Source organism: Hevea brasiliensis, chromosome 16, assembly GCF_030052815.1.
Source record: "Hevea brasiliensis isolate MT/VB/25A 57/8 chromosome 16, ASM3005281v1, whole genome shotgun sequence".
Classification (NCBI taxonomy): Eukaryota; Viridiplantae; Streptophyta; class Magnoliopsida; order Malpighiales; family Euphorbiaceae; genus Hevea; species Hevea brasiliensis.
Genome location: NC_079508.1, coordinates 52,880,533 through 52,896,202, shown reverse-complemented (window position 1 = coordinate 52,896,202; position 15,670 = coordinate 52,880,533). Strand labels below are relative to the sequence as shown.

General features: G+C 32.3%; 1 protein-coding gene across 2 annotated transcripts; it reads left to right on the top strand.

Moving 5' to 3' along the window:
* Window positions 1–803: 803 nt before the first annotated feature.
* LOC110634357 (MDIS1-interacting receptor like kinase 2) lies at window positions 804–14,288 on the top strand. Of its 2 annotated transcripts, none has more exons than XM_021783320.2 (3): window positions 804–1,125; window positions 11,200–13,719; window positions 13,897–14,288. In XM_021783320.2, the coding sequence occupies exons 1-3, from the start codon at window positions 852–854 to the stop codon at window positions 14,193–14,195; spliced, it is 3,093 nt and encodes a 1,030-aa protein (XP_021639012.2). In that variant the 5' UTR covers window positions 804–851; the 3' UTR covers window positions 14,196–14,288. The 2 variants fall into 2 exon arrangements, with proteins under 2 accessions (XP_021639012.2, XP_021639019.2); XM_021783327.2 differs by lacking the exon at window positions 804–1,125 and adding an exon at window positions 8,643–10,579.
* Window positions 14,289–15,670: the final 1,382 nt, after the last annotated feature.

Genomic DNA, 15,670 nt, shown 5'->3' with positions numbered 1-15,670 from the left:
AATTAATATTTTACTCTCTGAGTCGAACGCTTACTCCTGTTCACCTATTTTTCCAGGCTACAGGAGGAGTTATTTTACAGAGCAACCTGTTTTCTTCCTTGCAGGTTTAACGTCAATTATTAAATGTTTTACTATTTTTTTCTAAATTTGAAATCTAGAACTCCGCATGTGTTAGTAATAGTGTGGACCTTGTTAGGAATCGTGTTAATTTAAAATTTTCAGATTAATAAATGAAGATTTGTATGGTATTTAAACAGTTTGTAAATGAGGTAACAGGGTTGAGCTAGGCTCCCCTAATTTTAGTTTCTGAAAATTTCTAGGCTAAGTTGGCCCGAAATAAAATTATAACAGTTTAATTTAAATTATTTTTATATGCATATTGGGCCTAAATTGTGGGCTTGGTTATGGGTGAGGTATAGTTAGGCTTACTACGGGCCTCGGGGGCTTTAGGCTGGCCTAGGTCCTAGTGCCGGTCCAGCCCATAGGTTGGGTCGTGACAATCTAATTCTGTATATTTACTAGATATATTTTTTTTGTTATAATATTTATTTTCTAATAAAATTATAATTTAAGAGTTTTTTTTTTTTTAAATGAAACATTGACCTAAACAAAGTCAAGTCTTCCAAGTAAACTTTATGTATAAAGTTAAGAGTTTGAATCTTAAAGTCTTTATTGTGGAGAGAATTTTATTTGAATATTACTCTGAAAAATTAATAATAATAATAATAATAATAATAATAATAATAATAATAATAAAGGTCAAAGTCTTGTTAATAATCATATTTAATGGTGAGCTCAAGCTATATATGTGTGTGTGTGTATGAAGTTTTGAAAATGCATATTTTTTCACTATGGCAACATTCACCTTACCAAATTTATGCACACTTATTTTCATTGTCCTTTTGTTGCTGTTACATTTTTCATTGCTCGCTACTAGTGACTCTGTTGAAGAAGCAAACGCTTTAGTCAAATGGGCGGCCAGTCTTCAAAACCACGAACAGCTCAACCTATCTTCATGGCCGCTACATCCCGCAAATGTCACCGATTCCAAAAGCCCATGTACTTGGTCTGGAATTTTTTGCAACAGTGAAGGGAAGGTCTTTCGATTGAACCTGACCAACGCAGGCAAGATTTCACAACCTATTCCTACTATAATACTACTTACGATATTTACTGTTTAAATTACAGATTTTATGTGTTCTTAGAATAAATCCTTGATTGTTTGTATCACAAAATGTTATCTAACAACCTCCATACTTAACGAAACAGAGGAATAGAGAGAGAAAAAGAGAGAAATAGATGAAAAAAAGAGATAAATTAGATAAGAAAAGAAATAGATTAGATGAGAAAAGAAATAGATTGGATGAGAATAATTAAAGATGAGAGAAAAGTATTCTTATTTATTAATTCTTAGAATAGCTTATTTTAATACAGATATACTCTATTTATACACTCTTAACTACTATAACTGCTTTGACTTTCCTCTAAAAAGCTATAACATCTTTACAACTACCACACACCACCCTCACTATTTACTCCTTCCACATACAATTATAAATCTTATTCTCCTTACTAGCATTCATTACATTCCCCAGTCTTTGAAATCATTCTTGTCCTCAAGAATGAATAAGGGAGGATGCAACACTAAAATTATTGATTGTGCGCTATAAACCAACACCAAAATGTTATTCCGTTTCCTTCGTCATAGTAGTTTTCTTTCTTTGTCTTTTCCATCTTTCAAATATATCTTGTTTAAGAATTACAAATGCAATGTTCTTCAAAATTAATTTCTTCTTCTTCAACCTTCTTGATATCTCCCATTTATCCTCTATGGACATTAGGAACTCATGATAGTAAAACTCACAATCATGGTTCTCTTGAATTAGTAAGCTCCATCCATTCCCATTGCTCCAAGAGATTTCAGGTTTTCAGATTGTGGATTGTGCAGCTTCCAACATTTTTTCCATTTCTAACTGAGGCAAAATCATCATTTGTGTCATTGAGCAAAGGAATTCCACTTTATATTCAGCTCCTATTCTCCCCGTTGCATAGTTTAGTTGCCTCATATGCACTTTACTGGCGGCTTTAGCAATGTTATCATTCTCAAAACCCTGAGTATTCTCACCATTTGCATCATTGACATCATCTCAAAACTCTATTAAATGGAATCTTCAAGAATTTGAAATTTTTTCTCCTCCTTTTGAATTAACTTCTTCATATCTCTATCCCCATGAATCTTGTCTTCAAGGGAGATAGTCTCCTTCTTAGCTTGTCATCAAGGGAGATAGTCTCCTTCTTAGCAACACTCTCCTTGGTCTTTCCTAATTCCTTGTCTTCACCCCAATAAACTTTAGTTCCATGATTGTTGTCTTCTATTTCTTCATCATTGTCCCCCTCAAAAAACTCACTTATACTAAACATATGAGGAAGAAAATCCCATTCCAAATCTTGTAATGTTTTCCCTCCTTGTGCAAGACACAATTCCAATGCATCTTCATTAGTAAAGGCTGCAACATTTTCTGTTTTCTTTCCATTTTTTGTAAAACCCCCTGAAATTTGGGATCTCAACTCCAAATCTTGAAATTGACTTTTGGATTGTGCCTCTTGAAACAATTTCTTCCTCCTTTCTATTTGCTCTTCTAACAAGTTATCTAATTCTTTCCATTTTTGATACAACAACTCCTCTAAGTGTTCTTTTACTCTTCTTTCAAAAATTTCTAGCATTCCCTTAAGATCCTTTTGTTCCCAAGATTGTACTCCTATGGTTTGATGCTCCGATTGTATTTTACTTCCAGGAAAATTTAAGGAAGAAAATTTGGGGAGGAAAAATAGTAAAAGAAAATCAAACCTGAGTAGGGATAAGGAATTGATACTGGAATTGAAAGAAAATTATAGAGAAATAAAGAAGAAAAATTATGAAAAGAATAATAGAGAAGAAATTACAGAAGTAGAAAGAAAATATTTTATAGATAAGGAAGAAAGATTGAAAGGAAAGAAATGGAGGTAAGAAAGGAAAGAATTTTCAAGGAAAGAAGAAGGAAATATCAGAGAAGGAGAAAGAAGAATTTAGAGGGAGAGAGAGAGAGAACATAAAGAAACCTGAAATTTTGGAAAACTCCCATTTATCTGTTCAGGCTTGTGAATCCAGCAAGAAGGATTGGAATCAAACGTAGCTCAGAATAGGGATCTGATACCAATTTGTTATACAATAGCCTACAAACTTAGTGAAACATAGATAGATTGGATGACAAAGAAATAGATTAGATGAGAAGAGAAGAGAATATTTAGAAATGAGAGAAAAACATTCTTGTTTATTGAATCTTGGAATAGCCGATTCTAATATAGATATACTCTATTTATACATTCCTAACTACTATAACTGCTTTGACTTTCTCCTAAAAAGTTATAACATCTTTACAACTACTCAACTACCACACACCACCCTGCTATTTTACTTCTTTCATATACAGTTACAAACCTTATTCTTCTTACTAGTATTCATTACACAAAATAACCAGAATTTTAGTGAACTTGAGTGTAAAATCATCCTTCTCAAATTTTAAACACATGTTCTAGGCATCCATATGTAGTCTTAGTAAATTTGAGTGTAAAATTTTCTCTACATCATAAGATATCTAGAGATCTTTTAAATCATTTAGATTTTTGAAATTTCTAGAAATTGCTCTTGCTGTGATAGCTGGTATAAATAAATTCACAACTCACAAGCTACCAGTCTAAAATTTACGAAATTTTAGCATAATATTCCCAATACCTTAAAGATTATCTCCACCAAAATTGATAAATTTTTGGGCACTCAAGTCACTACAAGAAATTTTAAAAATAACTATGAGAATTACCGACCACAGAATTTCATTAATAATTTATCGACGTTTTACAGATGAAAAAGAAAAATAAATTTTAAACCAATTTATACCGATGATATTACGAACCGATTACCGATGAACCCTTTACCGACGACATAATTTCATAGGTAAAAGTAGCGCCTAATATTGGTAGTAAAATTAGCGACCAAATCAAAACAATACCGACGAAAAGATTCGTTGGTAATTACTGACCAACTTGTATTTAGTCACTAATATTAAAAAAAATTTAAAAACTTAAAAAATTTTACCTACGAAATTTTTCATTGGTAATTACTAACAAACTCGTTTTTTATAAGAAATATTAAGAAGAAAATAAAAAATAAAATTTTAAAATAAATATCTATAAAAAATTTTCATTGGTAATTACCAATGAATCATATTTAGCCGGTAAATTAAGAAGAAAATAAAAAAGAAAAATTTTAAAAAGTTTAAAAAATTTTACCTACAAAATTTTTTTTATCTATAATTACTAATAAAACATATTTAGTTAGTAATACTAAAAAGAAAATAGAAACGAAAAATTTTAAAAAGCTTAAAAAATTTTACCTACAAAAATTTTTCTTCGGTAATTATCAACGAACTCGTTTTTTGTAGGTAATATTAAGAAGAAAATAAAAAATAAAATTTTAAAATAAATACCTATGATAATATTTCATTGATAATTACCAACGAATCATATTTGGTCAGTAAAACTAAAAAAAAAATAGAAAAAAAAATTTTAAAAAGCTTAAAAAATTTTACTTACAAAAATTTGTCGCTAATAATTATCAACGAAACATATTTAGTTGGTAATACTAAGTAGAAAATAGAAACGAAAAATTTTAAAAAATTTAAAAAATTTTACTTATAAAAATTTTTAGTCGGTAATTACCAACTAACTCATTTTTTATATGTAATATTAAAAAGAAAATAAAAAATAAAATTTTAAAATAAATATCTACAAAAATTTTTCGTCGGTAATTAACAATGAACTTATTTTTAGTAGGTAATATTAGAAAAAAAAATAAAAAATTAAAATTTTAAATTAAATTACCTACGAAAATTTATCATCAGTAATTACCAACTATTTTTAATCGGTAATACAAAGAAGAAAATGGAAACGAAAAATTTTTAAAAACTTAAAAAACTTTGCTTACAAAAATTTTTCATTAGTAATTGCTAACAAACTCGATTTTGTAGGTAATTCATCAGTAAATCACAGAAAGTATGAAATTCTCACATCGTTTGTGAATAGATAAGAAAGTAGTAAGTTTCCCTATAAAAAGAAAGTCACTCTCAACATTGGGTAATTATGGCATAGCTACTAAGTAGGGCCTACTTTGAGCCCTACTAGTATTTTTTTTTTTTAAATCATTTAAATCTTAAAAAATTAAAAAAATAATTTTACATTTAAATTAAAATAATTAATATTTAATTTAAAAATAATAAAAAATTTTAAAATTAAAAATTAAATTAAATTTAAAAATAAATTTATAAGTTAATTTAAACTAAAAATTAAATTAAATTAAATTAAAAATTAAAAAATTAAATTAAAAAAAATATGAAATAAAAATTAACTACGAAAAGTTATCATTGGTAATTACTTACGATAATTTATTGTCTTCGGTAATTACCAACGAAAAATATTATCGGTAAATAATCTGTAATTTATAAGGTACAACCTCTCACAAAATTATTTAAAAAAAATCCTAATTTACTAGGAAATAATTCATTGGTAAATTTAGCGATACCATTTTTTTCATCAATAAAAATTACTTAAGCTAGAATTTGTGAATGAAAAAATTTCTTTGGTAATCATGATTACCAACGAAACATAAGCATATTTAGTTGATAATTTTCGTAGCTATTTTTTTAATTTTTTATAATGAGCTATTTATTTTAATTAAACATAATAGCACGAAAACAGAATATCCTATCGGACAAGAATCACCCCAAAAATTTATTTCTCTAAATTTAACCGTTCAAAACTTCTAAATTTTAACTATAGATTCTAGACTCAATCACATATGCATATTATATCCAAAAATTAACAATAGAAAATGTCCCAAACTCACGATCCAATATAATTTACAAATGCTTCCTTACACATGCTCAACAGAAAATTTGTAGTTATTACCCTTAGTTAATTCCCTCTGAATCTCTATTAATCAACTAATTCCAACCTCAATTTGCATTTAAGAACATAAAAGGGGAGAGTGTAAGAAGAAAATTTAAACGAACATAAAGGAGAAGTTAGTTTCCCCTTACCTTGGCCAAAACCTAACTTCACAATTTCCTCTCTTTAGTTTTGCTTCAATCTCCTCAAATTTCCATTTCTGATACAACATTTAGAATTATAAGAAAGAAAGTAATGGAAAAACATGAAGAAATAACAAAGGATGAGGAATCCCTCAACATAGCCGAATTTCTCCTTAGCTTTCCCTTTAGGTATGTCTTGAGAAATCTCTCCTTTTTCTTCTCTTGATGACTCTCAATAGTAAGTCCCTATTCATCATATTATATTTTTTAATTAAAATTTTTTTTATCATATTAGAAAATATTGAATTATTTTTTAAAAATTATATTAATATATATTTAAATAATTATTCAATAAAAATTATTTTAAAGAGTCCAAAAATGTTTTAATAAATTTAACATGTAAATGATAATAAATAAAAATTTTAAAAAAAATGTGACTATTCTCTTGTTGTGCCATTACAACGGTGAACAACTTGAGAGCTTGTCCAATGTTGACCAGTCATACCGACAAACATTTTGTTCCCCATTATGACCGAGATATGGGCACATATATCTACCAAAACTTTTAGAGTATTATTATATATTTAATAAATTTAGACATTTTAATTGAGCATAATTTTTATTTCTCTCTCATCTCATCTCTGTTTTTCTTTTTTTTTTCCCTTATTTTTTATCCATTGGTTTTATCAAATTTTTTTTTTTTTATTTTTTATCAAACATATTATAATTATTTTGAACATGAATGATATGTTTCAAGTGAAGGGACCTAGAAAATTTTTTTGATAATAAAATATAAAATAAATATTAAAATATTATTGAAAATCAAAATATAATATTAATTTTTCAAATGGACTCCAAGAAATCTATAAACAATTACATTATAATTATAATTATTATTATTATTAAATATATCTCTCTAAATAACTAATTAAACAGTGATTTATTAATTGATATTGGTAAGTAAATATCCTAAAATACCTTAATAATGAAGCAATGATATAATATTTTATGAAAATGACTTGCAGATAATTGTAAGTTTAAGATCATAGCAAAAAAGAGAAAATTGAAGAAGATGACAAACAGAAGCACACAAAGTTTAATTTTATAGTTCATACTTTAATATTAATTAATTAGTTTTTTATTATTCAAATCTTTTTTTTTTATTAGGATGAATACTTAAAAACTTATTAAAGTGCTTCCTAAATAACTGCCCTTGCCCGCGTGGCAAGTTCTCTTTCTTGCTCGCGTGCCAAGTTCCGTTTTTGCATTGTTCCATATATTCCTATGCATTCCCTTTCTCTCACTGCCGATGGGAAGGAAGAACTGGTCTGTGCGAGTGACTTGTCTGGATCAGAGGAAGATAATTTGGATTTCTGTTTGATTCGTCGTTTTCTCACCGATTGTTTTATCAATTTTAACGCTATGCTTTCCACTATGGCTACTCTCTGGAGGCCTGGTAAAGGTTTTTGTATTAAGGAAATTGGCCCTCAGTTATGCTCTTTCCAGTTTTTCCAAGTTGTGGATCCCAATCGAGTTCTTGATGAAGGACCTTGGTCTTTCAATAAGCACCTGCTTGTTTTGCACCACCTGCAGCGGGGCAAAACGCCTACCTAACTTGATCTCTCATGTGTGGCCTTTTAGGTCCTGGTTCATGATTTGCCTACTAGTTTCTTGTAGACTATGTTGCTCAGCAATTAGGAAATTTCTTGGGTAAGTTTTTGGCATGACCCCTTTGGTAGTTCCTTGGGGTTGGAGAGGATTTATGCGGATTCGGGTCCTTTTGGACATTCGCTTGCTGTTGAAGCAATGGAAACACATTCATGAGCAATCTGATTCTTAGCTAGTTGTTTCTTTTAAGTACGAAAAGTTACGGACATTTTGCTTTCTATGCGTTTGTTTGGGCCATTTGAATTAGTTTTGTGGGAACCTTTCTGAGACTTCCGAAGGTGTTCCTGTCCTTGGCTGCGACCTGCGGCTAGACAAGCCTCTCAGGTGGCTGGCGAGCGTTGGTTGAGGGACAGTTCAGGCGTTGGAATTCTGATTTCACTTGTCCCTTGTTTTCTTCCTCCTAGTCCCAATATGATTGCCCAACCTTTCTGCAATGCAATCTTGTGCGCACTAATGATGCCGACAACCGTCAGGTTTCCAAATGAATTTTCCCCATGGGCCCCACGGTCAACCTATGCAAACTGATGTTGGGCCTTTCAGCTATGATGTTGGGCCAACGAAGGATGCATCTCAGGATTCAGTTTTAGAAGTGGAGGATGATAAAAAGAGACCAAGGCTGGCCCCATCTTCTTCCTTTTCAGAAGGGGGTGCTTCTTCTTCTGGGGATCAAGCTTTGCTCCTTAGGTCTGTTTGGATGAGGGTGAGAGAGGGATAAATAAAGGGTAAGGAGGGATAATTAATTATTTTACCATTGTTTGGAAAGAGGTGAGTTAATGGGAGGTAAAGGTAAATAAGATAAACTTTACCCTCCTTTACCCCTCAAATCTTAATTTTTTTTACACTCTGTATTAGGGTGTAAGGGTGGGGTAAAGAGGGAGAAAGTATAGTTACGAATATTTCTATTTCTACACCCCTTAATTTTATCTCTTTTTCACCTCTTTCCAAATATAAAGAATATACACTACCTCTCCTTACCTTTCCATTAATTCACTCCTTCCCAAACATGAGATTTTTTTTATTGTAACTCTCCTTATCCTTCCCCTTCCTTACCCTTTCTTACCCTTCCATTATTTATCCTTCCCTCACTTCATCCAAATAGACGCATCTTGAAAATCTCATATCGGCCGGTCCTAGCCTCCAAACCTGCCGTGAGCTATGAAAATCCTAAGTTGGAACTACAAGGGTTTGGCAACCATTGAGCAGTTTCAGCTCTTTAAGAGCTTGTAAATACTAATAAGCCATTGGTTGTGTTTTTAATGGAAACTCTTGTTAATAGTTTGCGTATTGAAGAGTTGCGTGTTCGGTTTCATTTTGCTGCTTGTTTTGCTGTGGACAGATTTGGTAGAGGAAGGGGTTTGGCTGTACTATGCATGGTTTTAAATGGCGGTGGTAGTAGTAGTGGTAGTGGGTAACGGAACGGGCCTGTAATCGTTTTGGCGCTAAGCAAATTTTTCTTAAAAATTTTGTAAAATTCATGGAGTAAAAAAAAAAATGCCCTCGCCGTTACGACCGTTACCCATTACGTAAAGGCCTTAATAACAGTTACACCCTCAATTTCTTTTTGCCGTTAAACAACGGTCATATCGATAATAATAGTTGAAGATTCCTGTAAAACATAACGGCTCCATGGTTCTATGGCGTGTTCCTAACTCTGTTTCTGTTTGTGCTTATTCTCATAACTTTATTGATATGGTCATTACTAGCGATTCTGGTTCCCATTGGTATTTGACTGGCTTTTACGGATATCCAGACCGACGGAGTCGTCACTTTTCTTGGTCTCTCCTTCGTTAACTGGCCGCTTTGTCTGATCTTCTCTGGGTTTGTTTGGGCGACTTCAATGATTTGTTAAGCTCTAAGGACAAGCATGGTGGGCTTCCCCATCTGCTTGCTTTATTAGATGGTTTTCGTAACACAGTGGACGCTTGTAACCTTGTTGATCTTCCACTGTATGGCCATCCTTTCACTTGGGAAAGGGGTCGGGGCACATCTCATTTTGTGGAGGAGAAACTAGACTGTGCACTAGCTTCTCCTAACTGGATTAATCTTTTTCCTGCATCTCATTTATTAAATTTGATTGAACTAGTGTCGAATCATTCACCTATTCTTTTGGACATCTCAGCTTCGTCTTTCTTAGTTGGGCTTCGCAGATTCAAATTTGAAAACCCCTCGTTCTTCGAACCAGACTTAGATGATGTTGTTTCTGCTTCTTTATATTTACTGCCTAAACTCGCTTCTTATTGTCAGTCTTTGCACAATTGGGGTTGTGCTATAGCAGGCAGGTTTAAACATCGTATCCAGGCTTTGCTTCATCAAATGCATCAGTGTTGTCAAATGCCTTTCTCTGTCACTGAGAATCATATGCCCGATCTGAAACATAGATAGAATACTTTACTTTCTCAGGAAGAACTTTATCGGAAGCAGCGTTCCAAGCTTCACTGATTAAAGAGTGGTGATCGGAATACGCGATCTTTTCATAGTTTTGCTTCTTCACGCAAAAGGGCGAATAGAATCCATTCTCTTCTATCTGATGATGGGCATTGGCACGAGGATCCTGACTGTTTGGCTTCTCTTATTGCTTCTTATTTTAATGACCTGTTTTCTGCAGCTACTAATCCCAATATGGTGATACTTGATTGTGTTGATTGTCGTGTCTCTGATCCTGACAATGCCTACTTATTATCTCCTTTCACTCCTGGTGAGTTTCGGGTTGAATCCTGCTTTCTTCCAGAAATTTTGGCACTTAATTGGTGATGAGGTTGTTTGCAGTTGTCAGCATTTGCTTTCTCAAGGTTCGTTTCCTGCGAGTTTAAATGATACAATTATTGTTCTTATTTCAAAAAAGGATGCTCCTACCTCTATGAAGGATTTGTGTCCTAACTCTTTATGTAATGTTTTATATAAGATTGTTGCTAAAGTTTTAGCAAACCGATTGAAGAACGTGCTTCCTCGCATTATTTCCCCCACTCAATCTGCGTTTGTGCCTGGTCGTTCTATTTCTGACAAGGCGTTGATTACGCTTGAAACCATCCATTTTATGAAGCGTAAATTTTGCCTTGAAAATGGATATTAGTAAAGCATATGACCATGTGGATTGGTCTTTTCTTAGACTGATTATGCTTCGATTGGCCTTCGATGCTCGTTAGGCTGATTTAATGATGCTTTGTGTTTCTTCTGTCACTTATTTGGGGTCAGTTAATGGCATTGAAATTGGTCCCATTGTTCCTCATGGGGATTACTCCAAAAACCGCTAGTTGCTGACGAGCATTGCTACAAATATTTTTTTGTTACAAAATAAATAAGTGAAAATATGATACTTTTTTATAATTTTCTCATAAATTTTTACTTTGAATTAATTAAAATAATTTTTTGACTCACTAACTCAATTTTCTTGCTTTGGTCTTAAACGCAGGTTTAAACGGTACACTCCATAATCTTTCTTTCTCATCCTTTCATGATCTTGAATTTATTGATTTCAGCGTGAACAAGCTTTTTGGTACCATCCCACTTGAAATCACTCACCTTTCCAAACTTAGATATCTTGATTTATCAAACAATCAGCTGTCAGGGGTAATCCCATCAGAAATTGGCCTCTTAACAAATCTTGAAAAATTGCACATTGCTGAAAATCAATTAAATGGTTCAATTCCTGAAGAAATAGGTCAATTAAGTTCCCTAATTGAGCTTTTCTTGTATACCAACTATTTACGCGGTCATATTCCTGTTTCACTCTGTAATTTGACTAATATGGCTGCATTGCACCTCTATGAGAACCAATTTTTTGGTACTATTCCACCAGAAATGGGAAAACTCTCTAATTTGGTTGAACTTTTCATTGATACCAACAGCCTCGAAGGTCCTATCCCTTTCACTTTTGGGAACTTGACAAAATTAACTAAGTTGTTCATGTACCAAAATCAACTTTCTGGTTCTATTCCCCCAGAAATTGGAAACTTGAAGTCTCTCAACTGGCTAAGCCTTTTCGGAAACAATCTTTCTGGCCCAATTCCAGCGTCACTAGGTGGCTTGACAAGCCTCACCCTTCTTCATCTTTATAAGAATCAACTCTCCGGCTCCATTCCAAAAGAGTTGGGAAACTTGAAATCTATACTTGATCTAGAGTTGGGTGTGAATCAACTTATTGGCCCTATTCCTGCTTCCTTCGGTAACTTGAGTGAGTTAAAATTTTTAAATCTTCGTGATAATGGACTTTCTGGTCGGATTCCTAAACAGATGGCATATCTCCCAAAGTTGTCTTTGCTTCAACTGCAGAACAATCAGTTGACTGGTTCATTGCCCCCAAATATTTGCCAAAATAAAATGCTTCAGAACATTAGTGTCAATGACAACCATCTTGAAGGCCCAATCCCCAAAAGTTTTAAAGATTGCAAAAGTTTGGTGAGAGTTGGGCTTAGTGGAAATCGTTTTACTGGAAATATATCTGAGGATTTTGGTGTCTATCCAGACCTTCAATTTATGGATCTAAGCCATAATAATTTCTACGGTGAAATATCAACCAACTGGGGAAGGTGTTCCAATTTGGCCACACTACGGATTGCAGACAACAATATTACTGGTACCGTACCACCAGAGATTGGAAATGCTACTCAGCTACAATCACTTGATCTTTCTTCCAACCAATTGTTTGGGACGATTCCTAAGGAATTGGGGAAGTTGACTTCTTTGTCGAAGGTGAATTTAAGTGGCAATCAGCTCTCTGATGTTATACCTTCAGAATTTGGATCGTTTACAAATCTTGAGCTTTTGGACCTGTCCGCAAATAGACTAAACCAACCTATTCCACAAAACATTGGAAACTTGGCTAAACTGATCTACTTGAACTTGAGCAATAATGAGATTAGCCAAGAAATTCCAATTCAATTGGGGAAGTTGTTTCACTTGTCGGAGTTGGATTTAAGTCGAAACTTTCTTAAAGGAGAGATTCCTTCACAATTAAGCGGTTTAGAAAGCTTGGAAACTTTGAATCTCTCCCACAATAACCTATCTGGTTCTATTCCAGATAGTTTCAAAGAGATGTATGGTTTGTTGTCCATTGATATATCCTATAATGATTTGGAAGGCCCCATTCCTTCCAACAAAGCATTTCAGAATGCTTCTATGGAAGCATTCAAGGGGAACAAGGGATTGTGTGGGGAAGTCCCTGGATTGCCACTATGCAATGCATCTTTGACAAAAAAACGTAAACATAAAATGTTGTTTCTGATCATTTTCCTTCCGCTTTTTGGAGCTTTTTCGCTTCTCTCTTTCTTTGGAGTTTTGTTCTTCTTACCGAAAAGAAAAGAAGATCCAAAAGCGGAGCAACGCGACGAGCAGGATGAGGAATTCATTTCCATATCAAGTTTTGAAGGAAAACTTATGCATGATGAGGTTATACGAGCCACTAATAGTTTCGATGCTATATGCTGCATTGGGATGGGAGGATGCGGCAATGTCTACAAAGCCAGTTTGTTATCATTAGGGATCATAGTGGCTGTGAAGAAGCTCAACTCACTTAGTGATGGTAAGAGGCCATATCAAAAAGAGTTCTTGAACGAGATAAGGGCATTAACACAAATAAGGCATCGAAACATAGTAAAACTCTATGGTTTCTGTTCCTATGCACATCACTCATTTTTGGTTTACAAATACATGGAATGCGGAAGCTTGGCAACAATCCTAGGCAACAACCAAAAAGCTAAAGAACTGGGATGGAGTAAAAGGTTAAATATTGTTAAAGGTGTGGCTTGTGCCCTATCCTATATGCACCATGAGTGCTCACCACCCATCGTTCATCGAGATATAAAAAGCAACAACATTTTGCTAGATTCTAAATATGAAGCTCACATATCAGACTTTGGCACTGCCAAGCTTTTGAATCTTGATTCATCACATTGGTCTGCATTGGCAGGCACATATGGATATGTTGCACCAGGTAATGCTTTTTAGCTTTTTTTTCCCCTAATTTTTAAATAAAACAAGTTCATACACCTTGTAATTTATCTAGAAATAGTTGGAAACTTACACTCTTTGTTTTTTTTTTTTTATAATAAGCACTTAAACTCTTTGTTTAATAACTTTTGATTAATTAATAAAATTGTACACGTGGCAGAGTTTGCTTATACCATGAAGGTAACTGAGAAATGTGATGTGTATAGCTTTGGGGTGTTAGCATTGGAAGTGATAGGAGGAAAGCATCCAGGAGAAATCATATACTCGCCTGAGAAGATCCTACTCGAAGATATTATGGATCAACGCCTTCCATCACCGTCGCTAGAAATTCTGGATGAACTTGCTCAAATACTGAATCTCTCAGTTGGATGCTTGATCAAAGATCCAAAATATCGGCCGAGCATGCAAATGATTTGTCATGGGTTAGAAGCTCAAAACTACTTTTTCTTAGCTAGCTAGATCGATTTACACAGCAATACTATGATCAATTACTATAAAGCTAAATAAATCCAAATGGTTAGGAAATAAATCAAAACTACTTTTATTCTCTTTTTTCTCGTTTTCATGGCTTTTTTTTTTTTTTTTTGTAATTTACAATTAAGTCTTAAGATATAACAAAAACCACATATTAGTCCTTGGTATATTTTTTAGTAACAATTTGGTCTCAAAATTTAATTTCGTTAACAAATTACTCTATGTTATCTAAATTGACTGTTAACTCTGTTAACTTCTTTTCGATTTAAAACAATTTAGTTCCTAAAGTATTGTTTTATTAGCGAAATGGTCATATATCAAAATTTTATATTTAAATAATTATTTATTTATATTTAAATAATTATATAAAATTATTTTTTGTTAAAAATTATATAATTATTTAAATATAAATAAATAATTACTTGAATATAAAATTTACATATATTTTGCTAATAAAACAAAACTTGAGGGATTAAATTGTTTCAAATTAAAAAGTAATTAATGGTAGAGACTAATTGTTAACGGAATTTAAACTTAAGGACCAAATTGTTACTTAAAAATAAACTAGAGATTAATATGTGGGTTTTGCTATATTTTAAGGACTTGGTTGTAAATTATCAATTTTTTTTTTAACATAAAGCTAGTACTCTAGGAAAGGATATTAGATGGTCTGCTTCATATTATTATTGGCGTCTGGTTGTATTTTAGTCTCAGGTTGTCCCTTTCATGGGTCATGCAGGTTGTTAATTCCTAGTGTGTCTTTGCAGTTGAGGTCTTGTGTTTTTGTGTATTCTCCAGGTTTTTTCACTTAACATTATAAGCCATAGGTTGAATTATATGAGATGATCACTGTAATTTTAGATTGGCTTATTTTGTTAAGTTTTTCCTGGATTTAATATCAATAAAAATATAATTTATCGAAAAAAAAAGCTAGTACTTAATAATATAATGAAAGAATAAGTGTTATATGCTAGTAGATGATGTTGGTTTTTCATAAGTATATGAGCCGTATGAAGTAATAAAGTGATAAGTCAAGTATCGTTTTCCAAGAGGATTTGCGTTTAATTACCAAATTATGAATGAAGCGATTATTTGGGTTAATGGTTAATAAAAGTAAAATGTAAATATAAATAAATTTGATGAAATTGATAATTCTAGACAAAAAAAAGGAAAAAGCAAAGCAAATAATTTCTTAATCTAGATGCAATTAAACTAAATTAATAATAGGCAATTTAAATCAAAGACTAATTATAGTAAAAATGATTCTAAAGTTTGGATTTTTGCATAAATTAATTGGGATTTGTCTTGATTCATTCAATTTTAAGAGAAAATAGAGTTTGAAGGTGATTAATTTTAAAATCCTTTGATATCTTTTTCAAGCAAATCAAAGTGTATTTTACGAAAATTAAACATACTTTCGTACGATATTTGATTAATTTAAAACCCATTAAATTTTATAA

Excerpts from the sequence above, each read along its gene's own strand:
- LOC110634357 (XM_021783320.2), top strand. The coding sequence starts at position 852 with ATGGCAACATTCACCTTACCAAATTTATGCACACTTATTTTCATTGTC. Across the intron at positions 1,126-11,199 it reads ATTGAACCTGACCAACGCAG|GTTTAAACGGTACACTCCAT; the intron begins GCAAGATTTCAC and ends TCTTAAACGCAG. Across the intron at positions 13,720-13,896 it reads ATATGGATATGTTGCACCAG|AGTTTGCTTATACCATGAAG; the intron begins GTAATGCTTTTT and ends TACACGTGGCAG.